This window comes from Lacerta agilis, chromosome 17 (assembly GCF_009819535.1).
Source record: "Lacerta agilis isolate rLacAgi1 chromosome 17, rLacAgi1.pri, whole genome shotgun sequence".
Taxonomy (NCBI): Eukaryota; Metazoa; Chordata; class Lepidosauria; order Squamata; family Lacertidae; genus Lacerta; species Lacerta agilis.
Window position 1 is genome coordinate 10,267,170 of NC_046328.1, and position 20,799 is coordinate 10,287,968.

The window sequence follows — 20,799 nt, forward strand, 5'->3', positions numbered from 1 at the left end:
GGAGGAGCCAGGAGCAGCAGCAGTGCCCAGGACAAGAGGATCCACAGTCAGGCAGCGGCAGCCATGGGTGTGCAAGGATCGCCATACAGCTCCCCGTGGGCATGCTCCATCGGTGCTGTCACCACTTCCCTTCCCATGGCTGCACTGAAAGGGACTCTAAATTCAGGGCTTGGCACCAGCTCATGAGTTTCACACCTTCAGATGTACCACACACACTTAGAACTTACTCCATTAGCAAAATCATGTACATGCAGCACCATAAACAGACTAAAAACCAGTCTATAAATGCTAAGAGGTCAATTGTTGGAGCATTATTTACCTGAAGAGAAAATAACCACTGCTATTTTAGCAACTCTTGATTTCAAGGAAGCCTCGTGAAAGTTAATAAAAAACTATTTGCAGATATATTACAAAGATAACTTTGTTTGCATTGATTGAAAGACAGACCACCACCTTTTTCCAGGTAGCATTTCACCAACAGCAGATTCCATTTCAAAAAGTAGTTTTGATACATTATAAAATAAGACAACTAAGCATGCTGAAGAAATAGTGCAGGCTATGCTCTTGTGGGTGGTAAGGATGAGGCTCACGTCTAAATTTATTTTAGCACCCGTGTCCAGGTGTGCTTTACCTCAATGGGAATAATGACAAATTACATGTAACCATAACTACTGCTAATAAGTCCAGTGGTTCAATTTATACTTTTACACTAATTGTGTGAAAGGGGCATTTGTAAAGCAAATGAGAAAACTCCATTTTCATACAAGAACAATCTTATGTGGTATGGAAGGGCAAGAAGAATCAAATCCAGTCTCCTTTTAGAAAGTCTCTCTTCACCTTGGATACCATCGTGAGAAGGGCTGTTCAAGCAGCCATTGCAGCATCATATTCTACTCTTGTTCCCGTCAACAGGTGTGTATGGCAGGGAGACACCCTCTAATACATGCCTTTTGCACATTTTCAGTTTCCAACCTTTGCTCTAAAGCAACACAGACATGTAAGGGAGCAAAATTATTAAATTATGAAAATTCAGCCACAATTGCAGTTGCTGAAACCGCTCTGCCCCCAACTCTTGCTGATCTAGCAAAAATAATTTTGCCGATTACCAATGCAAAGAATTGCTTTCTAAACCTGTGGTATTTCTGTAACCTCTTTCCACAGAAGAGAGGGAGGGAATCATCTCTACACACAGCAATATACTTTGGTAAGAAGCCTGGGAACCTTTCCTGTTGCAGCCAGGCAAGTGGCACCCTCACATGAGTTAAGTATGTAGATTCTCTGGTTTTAGGTTCATTCATTAAGTACTGCTGTGAAGTCTCCATTCATTTTAATAGTACAGGAGACTGTACTGCAGAAGTACTTTGTGGAATGTGCCAAATGCACCATGAACACAGCAATGCTGAACAGCCCTTCTATTTACAGATAAATGAAGTGGGAGAAAGAGTAGGCATTCACTGAGTACACTGTGAAACGCAATTTCCTACCAAGCCATAACCTTGTACACCACAGCGGCACCAGCAGTGCCAGAAAAGGCCCACTCAGCTGCGTGTGATTTTCTCAGGAGGCATAAAGCCTGTGTCACCGAGCAATCGAAGCGCCACTTTGCCACTAGGGCGGATGACCAGGTGGGTGATGCTGCCATTGTTGAGGGATATCCGAAGCCAACCTTCGGGAGGAAATTGTAAAGCTCTGAAAAAGAAAAGGAAAGCAGTTACTTCAACATTTTGAAATGAGTTTTCAGAACAGAAACTCTCCTACCCTTTGCAACTGAGAAATTAAAAAGTGGGTTTTTTTTAAAAAAAAAAAAAACTTTTTACAGAAATAAATTACATTGCAAACACAGTAAAATCCTTCTGATTACAAACCTGTAATCAGCCCTCCTTCTGCCCTCTTGCTTCCACTCCACACACTTTGCATTACAGTAAGCTTAGAGATATTACTTTCACTTTCGGCAAACATCTGCCTGCCACTTGCTTTTGATGGCTAACTTGCTGATGTCCCTGATTCAACATGTGCTGCCTTGTACAGATCCCACCTTACTCTTAACAAGCTAAAAATTCCCTCCAGGGAACCTTGCTTTGCCTCAGGAATTATCCAAAACTGATTAACATTCCTACAATTCACCATAGTACTTTAAGTGGGAATGAGATTCCTATAAGAGGCAAATTAATGCAACCTGCTCTGCACATCCTGGGATTCTCCAGTACAGAGCACAAGGCCATCCAAAGCATAAGGCCATCCACTGAACTACACTTCAGTATCAAGGGTCCCAACTTCAACCTGAGGCTCCCAGTGGCTATGAGGGGCATCCTAATAAGCAGCCAGGGCCAACTTGATATTTTTCATTTTCATTTTTAGGCCTACTGAGGGATTTTAAACTTCACCCAGCAAACCCATAGATAGGTTTCCAGAGGCATCACACAAAGAGGTGAAGCCAGCTTGCCTATCCCTCATCTCCAAGGTTGGTTCACCCACCCTCAACATCCTCAAACTCTGCCCTCCAGATGTTTTGAGACTACAATTCCCATCATCCCTGACCACTGGTCCTGCTAGCTAGGGATCATGAGAGTTGTAGGCCAAAAACATCTGGAGGGCCTGCATAGCTGTCAACCCTCCCTGCTGTTTCCCAATGCGATAATAAAGGGGGGGGAGAGCCTTTACCACAAAAAAGGGAAAGGTTGACAGCTATGGTTTGGGGAAGCCTGATCTAGTGACTCAACCCCAATTCATAAGGCAAATTTATTCCAAGCAAAAGGACCGTTTGGCTCTTGCATTGTATGAGATTATCACTTCCAGGTAGGAAGAAGAGACAGCTGATGGAAATAACAAATCACCATGAGCATCAGTGGAACTGATCTCAGAGATAGCGTAAGAACGTAAGAGTCTGCTAGATCAGGCCAATGGCTCACCTAGACCAGTGTCCTGTTCTCACAGTGGCCAACCAGATGCCTGTGGGAAATGCAAGCAGGATCTGAGCACAAGAACTCTCCCCTGTCCTGTGGTTTCCAACAATTAATAAAATCCTACTTGGGTTTAGAGGCCCAATACATTCAAGGAAATACGTAGCACACACAGTAAGAAGACAGGCTAAGCTATTTTGCCTATTAATTGTAAACGTGGAAGAAAAATATACTCTTGGGAAATAATTTGTGATTTTGCAATGAAAGGCCAGACGAAAGAAGATGTAAAGTTATCTAGTCTTCTTGTAACACAATGATAAAGTCTGTATCCATTACATTTATCTAAAAAACAACAACTGACCAGGCAATACATTAGGACAAACAAAAAAGTTACAATGTAGCAAGCCTTCTTATGTGCAACAATATAAAAAGAGAGAGGTGGTTATGTGCACAGGAGAAAAGTCCCACCATAGACCAATATGTAATTTCAGAAATGTAAAAAAATGGAATTTCATTGTGCCCATGTAACATTTGTTGAATTTCAAAATTAAAACAAACATTTGGGATTATATGAATGGTGAAATGTGGGAGGGGGGAAGACAAAAGGTTCATTGCTTCAAGATGTACAGGCTATAAATACTTAAATGAGTGTGTCCAATTTTGAGGAAGGAGGCAGACCTGCATGATCTTTCCTTTGACCTGAATTCCAAAGAGATACATTAAGTTGAACAGTAGTCCCAGAAACTAAAGTAAACTGTTCTTTTAAGTTAGTGTAATACTCAACCACCTTGCCTCAAGTCCAACAACTGTATCCATCTTTGGCAAGAGTCAGTTACTACAATGGTTTCAAGTACAAATCACTCTTTCAAAAAATGAACAGATGTTGGCATAGCTTTATAGTTAGAAGTTCAGCAGAAAGACATCAGTACAACTCTGAAACCATACAAAGAGCTTAACGTACCATCTGTTTTTACATACGCTGAAATATGGTTCACACATAAACTACCTGTTATGACTTGCACTGTTAATCTAGTTAGCCAGCGTAAACACACATGTCACCCTCTATTAGAAATGTAATGTAACAGATGTGTACTAATATAGACAGGATATTAAATATTAAAGGGAAGCTACACAAGAGGTTGTAATCCAGCAAAAGGTCAGCAGACACCCTAGGTTTTAACATGCAGCTAAGAAGGCTTTTAACCTCTCTATGTGGCAATAGTCACGTTTCAATGTGGAAGGTTGTTGGAACAGGGTCAGCCTCTTATCATGCTTGCACTACATGATATGACATTCCTTAAGGCAGATCCCTATCCAGAAAAAAAGTGATCTTATCAACTTGAAATTTCAGGTCTCATTTGCTTTTGCAATGTTGACTGCCAGCTCATTTCTTACTTGTTTGCAGTACACTGTTAAACAAATGCAGATGGGTGCATGAGGCTTGCAACACGATAGTCCAGCTCAAAACAGCTGAGCTGTGATGGAATATTTGATCTCATATTAGCTATTCCTACCTAATGTTTCTTGCCTACACAAACAAAGCAACTCTAAACATACCGGTACTCAACTTTCTGAGTTCATAATGTTCAATTCCTCTAATATATGGATGGCATACTGGGCTCAATGTCTCCCAGAAATGTTTAAGCCTCCCAGAAAACTACCACTGCACACATTTTCAACCAGTCCTCCTGGATAGCAAACCAATTCTGAGCACACACCACCCCCAATGGAACCTGTGAATAATTAATTGCTTCACAGCATAAAGCCCTCAAGGTGGTGTACAAGATAAAAACAATCTCTAAAAATAAATTCAACAAGCTCTAAAAACAATAGTCATCCCTACGAAAAAAAGCAACAAAACTACCTTTTCAGATATAAAATATTGATATTCCATACATGACTGGGTCACAACCTGGGCCAAATCCTTCTTAAACAGAAATTTCTTCAGTAGGCACCTAAACGAAGTTTACCAGATTTTTTTCAATGAATCCGGGGACACTTTTCAACTTCCTACTAAACAGATGGATTTTGTCAGGGGACTGATTTGTAAATCCGGGGACTGTCCCTGGGAAATGGGGACGTCTGGTAACCTTAACCTAAACATCTTGAGTTTGGATGGTACAGTGGTACCTTGGTTTTCGAACAGCTTAGTTCATGAACAACTTGGAACTCGAACACTGCAAACCCGGAAGTAGGTGTTCCAGTTTGTGAACTTTGCCTTGGAAGCCGAACCTATGGTGTGGCTTCTGCAGCTTCCAATTGGCTGCAGGACGCCCCTGCAGCCAATCGGAAGCCACACCTTGGTATCCAAACATTTTGGAAGTCAAACGGACTTCTGGAATGCATTCTGTTCAAAAACCAAGGTACGACTGTAATTGATTCCAGAGAGCTCAAACTTCAGCACTAAAGCCCAAATATCCAGTGCAAGCTAAGTGCACTTTAGTTATGGATGCTTAAGGCTGTATGCTCTGTTCTCATGCTGCACTTCCAAAACAGAAGCACATAACTAAATTCAGCATCTCTTTATTTCAACCCAAATAGGTCTTCAGCACAGTTCAAAGAAACCAAGGTTACATACACTGTCTTAGAAGATGCAATCAAAAATGGTGGAGTTGAGTAGGATATAACATGAGGGACAACTGTACATCTCTCAAAGCATTTATTTGATACCAGAAGGGAAATCCAGTTTCACAGCTCGGGGGCAGAAGACCTGCTAGATAGTTACTTTGGATTTAAGTAATAATTTGTTTTGCTAACACAAACTTTGTTCCAGGATTTGGAAGTTCTGCAAGCAGAGCAATACATAAGCTGCCTTCTCATTTTTCCATTTCTAAATTTCATAATACGTTTAGTATGGAAGGTCTATTTGTTTTAAAATCCCCTACTCAAAAATAGAGATTAGAGCAAAGCTTCAAGTTAATCTGGCAGTCATATGCTCTCTGGACAGCTGCTCATTTTACTGTGCACACAGCCTCTCCAAATAACTCAGAACCGCTAAATGCATTTGATTGCTTTAGTTAAGGGTTAACACATTACTGTTTTGGCCAATCTAAACTATTTCAGAAGGTTTCCCATAGCCACCAGTTTGTTTCAATGCCATAGTTACCTGCAAACTATGTAACGAATGACATTGGCATGACAGACGTAGATTTCATAGCTATCCTCTTCCTGCTTTACATCAGCCCTATGAATGTAGTTTCGGAAGGCAGCTTCAATCCGAGCCCCATCTTCGTAATACTGCTAAAAGGCAGATAATTGGTTATTGATGTATATATTTAAACATGCACAAGCTTTTCATCTTTAATTTACAATCAGTGTTGGCTACAGAAAAGGATTTTGACATTTCTGATCAAGATACATGGGTCATTATCCAACCTCAATGACCTGCTGGGATTACTGCCCTACTGAAGGCTATTATTTTTCTCCACCATCTGAACCCCATTTTATCAATAGAATGGACTGCACAGAACATACCTCTTCTGGACCCACTCAGTGTGCTGGGTCTTGCCTTTTAAACTCTACGTGGCCTGCACACTGGATAACTTATAGGAGGTGCTACTAACTGTGCATCATCCTGTTTATTAGGTCATTAAGTTGGGCTTTGTTCTGTGTTTCCTCATTCACCGAGTTCAGAATGATTAAAGAAAAAAGGTAGGACCTTGCTGCTGTAGCTCCCATTCTTTAGAGTTCTCTCCCTAGTGATATACTGAAATGTTAATTTCTTTTGCTGTTGGATGAAAATATTCTTGTTTAATAAAATATTCTGTTAATCAGCATGTGCCACTTTGGGTGGATTAGCAGACAGAAGAAAAACCTGAGGAAACTGGTCTACATTGCTATAAGTGAAGCCAAAGGTTACACAACATTAAGGCAATTGCTTATACAAAAATCTTACCACAGCTTCTGGCTTCCAGTGGGAGCTAGGAGGATTTGGTTCAATTGGAGCTCCTTCACGCAGAAGGTCAGTGCTCGATTTCTTCACCCCTGGGGGAAGAAAAATGAAGACATGCATTTCAGAGCCTTCTCTCCAGAGCCATCTCATTAAACTCTAGATTTGCATCTATACAAACTAAGTTAGCATATCAAAGGTGCTGCAAATCTTTTAATACCCTGGTTGTAAACTCGTGTTATGACAAGCAAGGAAGAATAGTGCATGGCCTGAAGGTTTTGTGCTAGAATGTACTCCTTGTACAAGTCAAAGAAAAAAATCCTTCCGGTAGCACCTTAGAGACTACTAAGTTTGTTCTTGGTATGAGCTTTCGTGTGCATGCACACTTCTTCAGAGACAGAGATTAAGAGAAAGGGTCTTGTTGGTGACTTGTGGAAGTCAATTGGTAGTTCACATCTCAACCAGTGTGATGTATCAGCAGAGTATGTGCAGCCGCCAGCAGTCTTCAGAGATTTCCTGCTCCCAGCAGCCAGTTTCTTCTAGAATTCCAAGTTAAGGGAAAAACGCCTCCCACTCAGTTCAAAGTAACAAAGAGTTTATTGTCTCCAGACACAAGACAAAGCTAAGCACTACCACCTACTATGTAAAGTTATTCTGGTACTTGACGTAAATATACAGACCCACAAACACTATCACCATGCTAGCTAACGCTGCTGTGTAATACCCACCACCTCTTCCCCCAACTCTCACAGATTCAGTCAGACCCTGACAGCAAACAGGACACTATCAGGACAGCCGCAACATCAGAAGAGGACCAGACAAGGCATCACATAATGAAAGCAATGCCCCAGTGACTATTATACCCGTCTCTACTCGTAGGCATATCTCCTGAACCAATGGAAGGGTGAACGAATCAGCAAGTCATACACTTCAGCTTGCTCTGTTGCTATGGTAACCCAGTGCACCTGCGCTCTTATCTCAAAACATCCAGACATGGGGGATAAGAGTGTATCCCCACCACTAACATAGAGGAAAGAATTTCGGCAAACCTCTGCAGCAACACCTTGGTACTTCAGTCGGTAGAGCATAAGACTTAATTTCAGGGTCGTGTGTTCAAGCCCCATGTTGACCAAAAGATTCCGCATTGCATGGTTGCACTAGATGGCCCTTGTGGTCCCTTCCAACAGTACAATTCTATGATTCTATTATTCTATGTACTAATGTTCTCTTAAACGTATCACTATGTGTCATTTCCCACTTTTCAGTCAATATTGGTTCTCACACAATTAAAATTAATAAACAGTAAATATATTAGGAATACATAGGAGGTGTTTATCAAAAACATTTAACAGGCCTTCATCAGAATATTCCAGGGCAGGCAAACAATTCACGTAACATACAAATGTGGTGTTTTGTTTTTTTAATTACATAAAAGCAGACTGAAGACATAAAACTTAGGAACAAAAAAAACAATTCCAACTAAAATTCCCCATCTAAAATGCCTATGCAAGGGCTTAATCAGGCACCATATGTCAATGCTTGATTCAAGAATGCACCCAGCTTAGTCTGCATGGCCCACTCTGTGTTTATTAAAGCCACACAGTCTATTTAGAACAAATTATGTTTCATGATTCAACAAGAGAATTCACTCACCAGGAAGATGCTTGCTGATGATGTTGGTTGTTTCAGTTGCTCTGGTCATAGAAGAATGGACAATTTTATCAAATTTCAGTCCCAAGCTTGCAAGCCTTTGCCCTGTCAACTCAGCTTGTTCACGACCTGAAAATTAAGGCGATGTATAAATTGCAATGTGTCTCTTTGACACATTCAGGGGGGGTGTAGAAATAGGTACACTATGTAGACCTTTTGTCCCAGCACAATGATACACAAACAGGGAGTTATTGCCACTGCTGTTCTTTCTACTTGTATCTTCATCAAAACAGATACAAGGAATTTTGAATATGTAGAAGTACAAGCAGAATTCCAAATGGGCCTCCTTGCTAATCAAGGGTTTGTTTAATCAGGAAGAAGGTTGCATCATTTGTAGAACTATTTAATATACTGTGTTGGTGTGGTGTGGTGTGTGTGTGTGTGTGTGTGTATTATAAAATATATATGTATGATGCTTTATAGCAGTACAAAATTATAATCTAAAATTCAACAGAGGATAAATAAGTAGAAGGGAAGGGAAGCATAGGCAAGTGTAAAGAAAATATATGTATTTGTTTCAGTTACATATGCTTAGCCTTGGCAACAGGAATAGTTGCTAAGGGATGGGAACTAGGGTGCTGAGCCAAAGCCTATACGGAAAAGGATGGCTTTGAAGAGAGATTTGAAGAGGGGGGGGGAACATACAGGTATCTGGGAGGCAGTTCAAAGCATACCAATAAGCAAGGGTGGGATCTTCTCAAAGAGTAGGAAACCTTCACACGGATTAGGGTGGTCAAGTACAGGCCATGGGCAAATAAGAGCAAAAGGATGAGAAGCAAGGTAAAGAGGGATTTGAAAACCACCAGACTTAGTGATTTGATTAATAGGCAAGACCAATTGAACCTACAGAGAAATGCTGCAATATAAAGTTTTCCTGTGCATCAGAAAAGCCAGTCATATTGGAGAACAGGGAAAGAAATCATGTGTCCAGCTCCCCCATGGCTGTGCTCCTTACTGCAACAGCAAACTAGGCCAAATATTGCTCTTCCAGCATTGCAGAGAAGGCACCGGGGCAGAAAGGCTGGGCAACAGACTTGGGATGAAATGACACAGCTACTGCAACTATTTATTTACACAGCTGACCAACAAAAGTTTGTAATGCCTAAATGCCAATTCACAATGGAAATAATCTACCTGTTAAGAAACAACACTCTGGTCTCTGCCACGAAGTACTAAGGGTGACTGAATAGTTTCCCTACTACACATTTTAATGAGAGGCAATCAAATCAGAAAATAAACAGGCAAGTTTGCTTCTCCCCCAGCTGTGAGGTATGAAAGGGCCAGTCATACATACCAAGCTTGGTCAGAATTCTCTCTTTATCACTGTTCCCATCTGTGTTGTACTGAGAATGGCGTATGAGGAATATGTGTCTTGTAGCTTTTGCTTTGTAGTGGGCTAGACGAGACGAGTCCTCCTCTTCCCCAGTCTCTTCATTTTTCTTTTTCAGGTTCTAATGAGCCAGTGGTTCTCTCCTGAAAATCATTTTGAAGTTTATCTTTCTGTATCAATAAACAGTGGGGCAGAGGTAGCCACATAGTGCTCACCAGATGTCTGAATACAATGCCCCATAATTCCTGACCATGGTCATGCTGGCTAGGGCCAGTGGGAATGGGGAGTCCAACAACATACATAGAGCTCTATGTTAAGATAGACATACTAAAAGAACTGAGGCATGAGTCTGCAATAGTGTGCGTAAAAATACATAAGCATCTAAGCACAGTGCACTACAACAAGCAGGCAGATAATTATTAAGTGGTCTGCCAAGATCCCTCAGCAATTTTAAGTGACAGGTAGGCAGCTGTGTTGGTCTGCCATAGTCAAACAAAATAAAATAAAAAATTCCTTCCAGTAGCACCTTAGAGACCAACTAAGTTTGTTCTTGAAGTGTGCATGCACACGAAAGCTCATACCAAGAACAACTTAGTCGGTCTCTAAGTGCTACTGGAAGGAATTGTTTATTAATTGTTAAGTTGGTCTGTGGTGGGTAGGGATTTGGGAACCACTGCATTAGTACATGAATCAGCCCTATACCAAGACACATCTCAAAGCAGCCATTTGAAGTTTCTCAGTTTCATTCCAGTGTCTGAAATTATTAATCACTGTATTTTCACCGTACATTAATGCACCAGTTCAGCCAATATCTTTGGATCTTTTCTGCCAAGAGGGTAGAAGATTGTAGGTTTTCCCATCATCCATCTGGAACATTTCCCCATTCTTTCCCTTAGGCATGTCTGATTTCTCACAGCTGTCTCGGCGTAAGCAATGAAAGGGGAAATTATTGGCAGTAAATATCCGCCAATAATAATAATAATAATAATAATAATAATAATAATTTATTCATACCCCGCACATCTGGCTGGACTCCACAGCCACTCTGGGGCAGCTTCCAACAAAATATTAAAATACAGTAATCCATCAAACATTAAAAGCTTCCCTAAACAGGGCTGCCTTCAGATGTCCTTCTAAAAGTCTGGTAGTTGTTGTTCTCTTAGACATCTGGTGGGAGGGCGTTCCACAAGGCGGGTGCCACCACTGAGAAGGCCCTCTGCCTGGTTCCCTGTAACTTCACTTCTCGCAGTGAGGGACCGCCAGAAGCCCTCGTGCTGGACCTCAGTGTCCGGGTAGAACGATGGGGGTGGAGACGCTCCTTCAGGTATACTGGACCAAGACGGTTTAGGGCTTTAAAGGTCAGCACCAACACTTTGAATTGTGCCTGGAAATGTCCTGGAGCCAATGTAGGTCTTTCAAGACCGGTGTTGGTGTTATGCGGTCTCGGCGGCTGCTCCCAGTCACCAGTCTAGCTGCCGCATTCTGGATTAGTTGTAGTTTCCCGGATCACCTTCAAAGGTAGCCCACATAGAGCGCATTGCAGTAGTCCAAGCGAGATAACCAGAGCATGCAACACTCTGGTGAGACAGTCCACGGGCAGATAGTGTCTCAGCCTGCATACCAGATGACTCCCAGGCTGTGCCCTTGGTCCTTCAGGGGCACAGTTACCCCATTCAGGACCAGGGAGTCCTCCACACTTGCCCTCCTCTTGTCCCCCCAAAACAGTACTTCTCTCTTGTCAGGATTCAACCTCAATCTGTTAGCCACCATCCTCCAACTCCTTCCAGACACTCACACAGGACCTTCACCGCCTTCACTGGTTCTGATTTGAAAGAGAGGTAGAGCTGGTATCATCCGCATACTGATGAACACCCAGCCCAAACCCCCTGATGATCTCTCCCAGCGGCTGCATGTAGATGTTGAAAAGCATGGGGGAGAGGACAGAACCCTGAGGCACCCCACAAGTGAAAGCCCAGGGGTCTGAACACTCATCCCCCCCCCACCACTTTCTGAACATGGCCCAAGAGGAAGGAGTGGAACCACTGTATAACAGTGCCCCAGCTCCCAGCCCCTCTAGACGGTCCAGAAGGATGTTATGGTCGATAGTATCAAAAGCCACTGAGAGATCCAGCAGAACTAGGAAACAGCTCTCACCTTTGTCCCTAGCCCGCCGGAGATCATCGAACAGTGCAACCAAAGCAGTTTCAGTCCCATGATGAGGCCTGAATCCCAACTGTAATCAATAGTGTGTTGTTTTTTAAGTTTTGGAATACTGTATTATAGAAGAGTCAGAGTTGTTTTAACTTCTGGAAGACAAAGTGGACTAGCACAAAAGGAAGTCTATATAAGACAGCCCTATCACACAGAACACATTAAATATTGAAACATCATTTTGATGATGTTTATAACAATACTACTACTACTACTACTAATAATAATAATAATAATACATTTTTATTTATACCCCGCCCTCCCCGGCCAGAACCGGGCTCAGGGCTGCTAACACCAATAAAATTACAAGAAAGAAAAAACAGTTAATTAAATACGGGGTAAAATACAATTTAAAATGCATCCTCATTTTAGTAAAGGTAAAGGTAAAGGTACCCCTGACCATTAGGTCCAGTCGCGGACAACTCTGGGGTTGCGGCGCTCAGCTCGCTTTATTGGCTGAGGGAGCCGGCATACAGCTTCCAGGTCATGTGGCCAGCATGACGAAGCCGCTTCTGGCAAACCAGAGCAGCACACGGAAACGCCGTTTACCTTTCCCGCCGGAGCGGTACCTATTTATCTACTTGCACTTTGACGTGTTTTCAAACTGCCAGGTTGGCATGAGCTGGGACCGAGCAACGAGAGCTCACCCCGTCGCGTGGATTTGAACCGCCGACCTTCTGATCAGCAAGCCTTAGGTTCTGTGGTTTAACCCACAGCACCACTCGTGTCCCCTCATTTTAGTAGTAGCCCATAGATCAAAACCATAAGGGGAGGGAAACATAAGGGTCAGACTGAGTCTAACCCAAAGGCCAGGCGGAACAGCTCCATCTTGCAGGCCCTGTGGAAAGATGTCAAATCCCGCTATTAATATGTTTCGCAACAGCAATATTTTCGTTGTTGTTGTTGTTCAGTCGTTCAGTCGTGTCCGACTCTTCGTGACCCCATGGACCAGAGTACGCAACGCACGCCTATCCTTCACTGCCTCTCGCAGTTTGGCCAAACTCATGTTAGTAGCTTCAAGAACACTGTCCAACCATCTCATCCTCTGTCGTCCCCTTCTCCTTGTGCCCTCCATTTTTCCCAACATCAGGGTCTTTTCTAGGGATTCTTCTCTTCTCATGAGGTGGCCAAAGTACTGGAGCCTCAACTTCAGGATCTGTCCTTCTAGTGAGTACTCAGGGCTGATTTCTTTGAGAATGGATAGGTTTGATCTTCTTGCAGTCCACGGGACTCTCAAGAGTCTCCTCCAGCACCATAATTCAAAAGCATCAATTCTACGGCGATCAGCCTTCTTTATGGTCCAGCTCTCACTTCCGTACATTACTACTGGGAAAACCATAGCTTTAACTATACGGACCTTTGTCGGCAAGGTGATGTCTTTGCTTTTTAAGATGCTGTCTAGGTTTGTCATTGCTTTTCTCCCAAGAAGCAGGCGTCTTCTGATTTTGTGACTGCTGTCACCATCTGCAGTGATCATGGAACCCAAGAAAGTGAAATCTCTCACTGCCTCCATTTCTTCCCCTTCTATTTGCCAGGAGGTGATGGGACCAGTGGCCATGATCTTAGTTTTTTTGATGTTGAGCTTCAGACCATATTTTGCGCTCTCTTCTTTCACCCTCATTAAAAGGTTCTTCAATTCTTCCTCACTTTCTGCCATCAAGGTAGTATCATCAGCATATCTGAGGTTGTTGATAGCAATATAGCAGCACCAAATATTTCTCTTCTCACATATTTTGTAGGGGTGTGCACCAACCACTATATTTGATTCAGACCCCAATTTGGTGCTTAAGAAACTACCAGTAACCCAATTTAGCTTGACCCAGTTTGAATCAGATTTTTTTTAAGGGAAGAAATTGTAAATGCTACTTGGAAGTTGCTAGAATAGGAACAACTTTGTTTCCACGATACCAGTAGCACAACTGCAAATACATGCACCACTTAATGCAATTCCAATGTCTGGATGTTAGAAACAAGGCAGAAATGTACACACCCCACATATTTTCCTTTAGTTTATTTACAGATAGTCTTATGTCCCAATCAGCACAGAAGTTATCTTAGTACTTATCAGTTTAGTTTAAGCAGAACCACGAGATAACAGGTATGAGATACAAAGTAGAAGACAGATATGATGTATGGCCTTCACAGCTTTGGGGAAGGGCCATAGCTCAGCAGTAAAGCATATAGGAGGTCCCAGGTTCAATCCCCAGTATCTCCAAATAGTGTGGGGGGAGGGAGGTCCAAGTCTGAAACCCTGAAGAATTCCTGCCTATCAGTGTTGACAATATTGAATTAGATGGACCATTGGTCTGGCTAATTAATTTTGATGAGCTCTAAAAAAATTTTAATATTAACAAAATTGAGAAAACTTGAAGTTTTAAAATCAAAAATATTGGCCTGGCAAGCAATATAACTAATTGTTCATTGCTATCACACTGGTCCAAGGAACTTCTCTGCAAAGTTGTCAGGGACCCAAATAATATTTATGATATATTATTTATAAAATTTGTATTCCGTCCTTTATCTGAAGATCACAGGGTGGTTCACAGCATAAAAGTTAAATATGCTAAAAATTCAAACATGCCAAGGCAAAATTTTAATACCAAAGTTTACAATTCTAGCATATGAGCTGACACATGATTGTGCACCTGTTCCGAGTTTACCTATTTACTGCTCTCAGAACGACTTTGAATAAAAGCTAGATAGTATAGACTTTGAAGTGTGAGACAGACAAGTGGTTTTTTTCCATGGTGGGGTACAATTGAGAAACTGCAGTGTTGTGCCATGGAAGGGAATAAGCCAAGTTCGAACAGATGTCACCAAATGATATATCCGTAATAAGCCTCTTATTTATTTGTGCACACATCTGCAATGTGTAGTGGTGCCAAGCCATTATAAAATTAGGAGGTGGGAGGACTTTTGCTCAGATTTAGTGTTATTAAACCAGAGATAGAACCATCTGGGAAGGAATTAAATAAAAATATAAGCTTAGCACTTCCCTCTAGCTCAGCCTTCCCTACCCTGGTACTCTCCAGATGTTTCAGAATAAAAATGGCTTCTCAATAAATATGGCAACCCAGTCTCGTAAAGACTTGTAAAAACTTCACAAAAAATTGCTAGCCTGCAAAAATGTTTACTAGCCTGCATGTCCATGCTGGCTACACATGAAGGAAGCCTTCTCTTCCACAGACAGTATAGAAACACAGGATACTAGCCTCTTAGCAGACTAGGAAAAACTGCCCTCTACAAAACAGGCTGGTGAAGGAGGAACAGAAGGGAAAGATGAGCATCCCTTCCTCTGCAACCAGTGCTTAAAGCAGACCACTTACTTGCCTACATGGAATTCTTAGTCACCATGGCTTAAGTAACTAATACGGATACAGAATCATAGAATCATAAAACTTCTCAAATTGGAAGGGACCACAAGGGTCAACTAATCAGAATGAGAGAAAAGATGCATTCTGACAACTTTTCAAATACATTATTTTATAGACTTATACCTGATCTCATCAGGAAACTTTCTATTATTTTGAGATTCTCCAAAGGTTCTCTAACCCCAATTATTAAAATGTCCTTTCACATCCAATACTGGTGTAGAAGACTCGCCTAAACTGCCAGGGGTCAACATAACCACCTAAATATGTTAAGTGGGGAATTATATTTGCATTGTTGTGGCTTGGTAAAGAGACTTTAGTTTATTAAGAATGCGAGTGCTGAATTCATAATTTTGACTCATCACCAATTTAAATCTCCTTGGATATTAAGAGAATGAATCCACATCCTGCTGAAAATTGCTGGGTATACTCAATTTTCATTTTCCACCCCAGGCACAGCTGTGCTTCAGCAAACAAGGGTGAAGCATAAATACCAGACATCCATTAGGGTTTGTTCACATTAAGCTTTCATAAACTCAGTAGACTCAATGCAACTTCTCCTATTAAGTTTCTCAACATTTCTTAAGGTGAACATAGGGAAGTGGCAAGAAGTACAAGCGTGGTTCTCAGATATAAGTTCAGCAACCACATCTCACAAGAGTTACCAGAAGCATTTACATTTCAGCATTGCATGTAGTTAAAAGCTGTGTAAGAAGCCATCCAAGCCAATACAAGCCACAACTAGGGATGAATCTTGACCTGTGGCAGAAATAAGTTGAAATATAAACCTTCTTGCTAGATAGAGGTGGGTGGGGTAGCAAGCGCTGAGTACAAGTGACCATCAGGTTTCTGGGCACCCTGAGTATCCAGATACAATGGAATAATTGTTTGGCAATAAATACACTGGATCACATTAACCTCTTATCACTCAAGGTGTTAGTAAGGAAAAACAACGGCCATTTAGTGCTGTAAAAAAGGTAAAGGTAAAGGACCCCTGACAGTTAAGCCCAGTCGCGAACGACTCTGGGGTTGAGGTGCTCATCTCGCTTTACTGGCCGAGGGAGCCAACATTCATCCGCGGACAGTTTTTCTGGATCATGTGGCCAGCATGACTAAGCCGCTTCTGGTGAAACCAGAGCAGCGCATGCAAACGCTGTTTACCTTCCCACCGGAGCAGTACCTATTTATCTACTTGCACTTTGACGTTTATCTACTTGCACTATTTATCTACTTGCACTTTGAATTGATGCTTTTGAATTATGGTGCTGGAGGAGACTCTTGAGAGTCCCATGGACTGCAAAAAGATAAAACATATCCATCCTTTAAGAAATCAGCCCTGAGTGCTCACTGGAAGGACAGATCCTGAAGTTGAGGCTCCAATACTTTGGCCACCTCATGAGAAGAGAAGACTCCCTCGAAAAGACCCTGATGTTGGGAAAGATGGAGGGCACAAGGAGAAGGGGACGACAGAGGATGAGATGGTTGGACAGTGTTCTCGAAGCGACTGGCATGAGTTTGGCCAAACTGCGGGAGGCAGTGGAGGATAGGGGTGCCTGGCGTGCTCTGGTCCATGGGGTCACGAAGAGTTGGACATGACTGAACTGAACAACAACAACTTTGACGTGCTTTCGATCTGCTAGGTTGACAGGAGCTGGGACAGAGTAACGGGAGCAGGGATTCAAACTGCCAACCTTCCGATTGGAAAGCCCTAGGCTCAGTGGTTTACACCACAGCGCTGTAGTCAAATGCTAATGCAAATTAGAATGTACAACCATAACTGAACACTGAAAAGATGGGAGAAAAGCCTGCTTGTAAAAAAAATACAAGTTTGTTTTTTGAGGTATTTTTAACATTCTGCAGTCACTGAATTGATTGGGATTCTCTCCCAGTGAGAATATGGGCCTTATAATCAATGTTAAGAATGGCAAGCAGGGAGTCAAATGTGGTAGGGAACAGATCGTAACTCTTCAGGAAAAACAGGGAGATCATTCTAAGATTGCAATTCAGTAAAGTTACTCAAAGTGTGAGGGTTAAGAATGTGCTTTTTTAATTAGGCTGCAGATATTTAAAAAATTGTACTTTATTATTAGAGGTACTGAAGGGAAGGGTTGTATTATATTAGGAGATTGATTTCCCATCTCTCCACTACCTCCAACTTTAGCAACACTGCACTCCAAACCCACTGCAACAAGTTCAGGCACTTAACTTAAAACATACATCTTTCCCGCAGAATTGCATTTACTCACATGCACGTTTCATCAACTAAGCACCATTCAAAATGGATAAATTCTATTTAAACAATTTATTTTCATTTGGACTCTTAGCTCATACAAAACAAAGACCCCCACATAGCCTTCATTTGTGCCAGGGCAGAGTCCCTGCATCTGTTTATGCCAGAACTCCATAATAAAGATTACACAACACATAATTTATGAAATACACTGCTACAGGATGTAGGGGTAGTGAGGAACTTAGATGGCTTTCAACTAGGATTAGACAATGGCTCTTAAGCCACAACTACTTGTTCCCAGATAGCATTCCCAGGAGTTATGAATTACTTTTGTGCTTTGCAGCTTCCCAGAGACGTTTACCTGACTTTTTTGAGACACATGGACTAAATGACTTTTTAGAATCCTTATTTCAGCAGATTTATGTTCCACTTTTTGACTAAGTTCTCAAGTTTCAACTCACAAAAGTCTCTCCCTTATTCCCCAAGGGGGATTTTCGCCATATTTTGTACTAACAAGATGAAGGGTCTGTCATCCCTGGCACTGTACTAAACGACAATAATGTCAATCAAGTTGTACCATCAACTCTGATTTATCAAAGTATTTCTGTATCACGTTGTCTTAAAACACCAGAACCTTAAAACGCAAAACATATTATCTATCCCCCACTCCATGCCCTCAAATACTGTACAGTACATGCACTGTAATTAAGAGGCAGCAGCTCCTTAAAGCAAAGGCCGTGTAAGTCTCTCTCTCTCCCCCACCCCCAACTTTAGCAACACTGCACTCCAACCCACGAAATCGTTTGGAGATGCAGCTCTTTCGACAATCGGGAAGTCAGTGCTTCATTTTTCACTTTCATTTTCTTTTCTGGTGAAGGGAAAAGCACTTTATATAAATAATAAAGCAACCGAATGATTAAAATACGATGGTGAAGTCCATTGTGGGGGGGGGATAGTGGGTTGCCAACAGAGAGCAGCCTGGCCTGCTCCTGTGCTTTTGAAGGATTGCCAACTCAGGGCATCTTGGCCTGCTCCTATTACCTTGCGGAGGTGTTTTTGGGCGGCTGAGGTGGGGAATGGGATTTTCGCCGGCCCGCAAAGAGGCCTGAAGATGCTTCTCTTTACCTGTCCCAGTTGTCGTCCCAATAGCCGCAGTTGGGCTTCTCCAGCCAGCCAGGCGCCGTGGCGGGGCAGGAGGCCGAGTTGGCCGGCGAAGACAGAAGCAGCAGCCCCGCGGAGGAGCCGCGGACGGAGGTAGGGGAACCGGGGCGTCGCCGGAGCTTTTACCCACCACCTGCTGCTGCTGCTTCCCGAGAGGCACCGCAGAGAAGAAGACAGAGCCTCCCGCCAACCCCAAGCGGCGGCCGCGGCCACCGCGACGACCCGCCTGAACGCCATGGAAGGAATGAAGGAATTAAGGAGGCAGGTGGCGACGAAGAAAAAGCGCGCGAGCCTAAAGACGGGAGAAGGAAAGGCGGACTGAGGGAGAGGGAGGAGCAGGAGGAAAAGGCAGCAGCCGGCAGCCGGCGTCACACGCCCCCTTCACAGCGCCGCCCTGCCGAGGCGGGCAGGCAGGCAGGCAAGCTGACTCCCGCCGTCGACGGCGCCCGGCGTGGGACAAGACTACTCCGTCCCTGAGGAGAAAAGCGTTTCTGAAGGAAACTGGTGGGGAGGGGGGAGCCAACCTCCTCGCGCACGCGCTCTTTACCTCCCTTGTTTTTGAGCGTTCCTTTTTTTCATTCTGTTATACCGGTATTACTCGTTCTCAAATCTTTTTATTTATTTTAATCGGATAAAGGAAAACGAAACAAACGCCTCGCCTCGCGTGCGCATACAAAATGAAGATGGGGCGGGGGGGAAGAGCGTAATACAGGTTTTACGTGAATATACACTTTGAAAAATTAATTAGGAAAAAAAAAACAATAAAGCAACACACACACACACACACACACACACCGAATTTAGTTGTGAGAAAAAGACTAGGGGTAGTGGTGGTGGTGGGGAAACCGAAGTCAGTAAAATACTAGTTGACTTGTTGAAATTATATTTCTTTTATACATCGCCTTTTCCCCCGGAGGGGACTCGAGGCAGCTCGCAGATAAAAATAACTACTGATCAAAAAAAAAAAGTTAGCATTCAGCTACTTACCGAAGAATTTATATCAGCGTGTTTGCTTGCGTTGTTATTTGCACCTGATCTTTCCCCCTCCTAACAGGAGTTTTCTGGGTGACATTTCTCAAGGTTAGGTTTAAAACATTACATCAAAACACACTTAATGTATCCACGCTTTGTGTTTCAAATGCACACAACATGAAAATATTTGGCAACTGTTTGTCCCCTCACAGCTGCAATGCGTAGCTACTACAGTTCACACTATTCTTTGAGAGAAATCCTCTCCTTTAATTGTGTAACACAGATAATTACAGACACTGAATGTGATTTAAATGCGTGTGGATCTGCATGGTTAGTGCAAAACTAATATTAAAAAATCACACACAAAAACCCTCAAATAATAAAATCCTCTCTCTAGGCTTTATCAGCACTATATAGTGGACGGTCGGGTTGCAAACGCAATCCGTGCGGGAGGCATGTTCGCAACCCGCCGCGTTCACAACCTGCGCCACTGTGTCTGCATATGCACGTGACGCAATTCGGTGCGCAACCCAAAATCGTGCAACCTGAAGCGGCCGTAACCTGAAGTATGACTGTACATTTAAGGTAGTATCATACCACTTTATTTTTTTTTTAAAGGTTTTTTATTTTCCAATAAGACAAAGAAAAAACATAGCATAAACATAAACACAATAAGCACACAATATATAAACACATAAACACATTGAAAACAATAACAACATCAACAGGAAAAGAAAAAAACATACCAACCTTAATAAACACCTATCTTTGTATTTTTCTATTTTCTAACTTCTCTACTAGGGGACTTCCCCTGTTCCCTCCACTGTCTTCAAAATCATATATACGTTTTGGGTAGCTTTATATCTTTTTCCCTTAACCTTCACCAAATTTCTTAATACTCTTAAATATAGTTAATCCAATATAAATCATATCTTAAGCACAATATCTTAGAATATTCTTTAACAATTAAGTCTTTCATAAAAAATTTCTTCTATGCAGTCTTATCTAACATTAGCATACTAAAG

At 42.3% G+C, this 20,799-nt stretch overlaps 1 protein-coding gene across 1 annotated transcript; it reads right to left on the reverse strand.

The window, feature by feature from the left end:
• Nucleotides 1-375: 375 nt before the first annotated feature.
• PGAM5 (PGAM family member 5, mitochondrial serine/threonine protein phosphatase) lies at nt 376-19,048 on the reverse strand. Its single transcript, XM_033135745.1, is given in 8 exon segments — nt 376-1,689; nt 6,007-6,140; nt 6,796-6,884; nt 8,443-8,568; nt 9,794-9,972; nt 18,767-18,875; nt 18,878-18,997; nt 19,000-19,048. Coding segments are annotated over 8 exon segments (948 nt in total). The 5' UTR covers nt 19,040-19,048; the 3' UTR covers nt 376-1,538.
• Nucleotides 19,049-20,799: the final 1,751 nt, after the last annotated feature.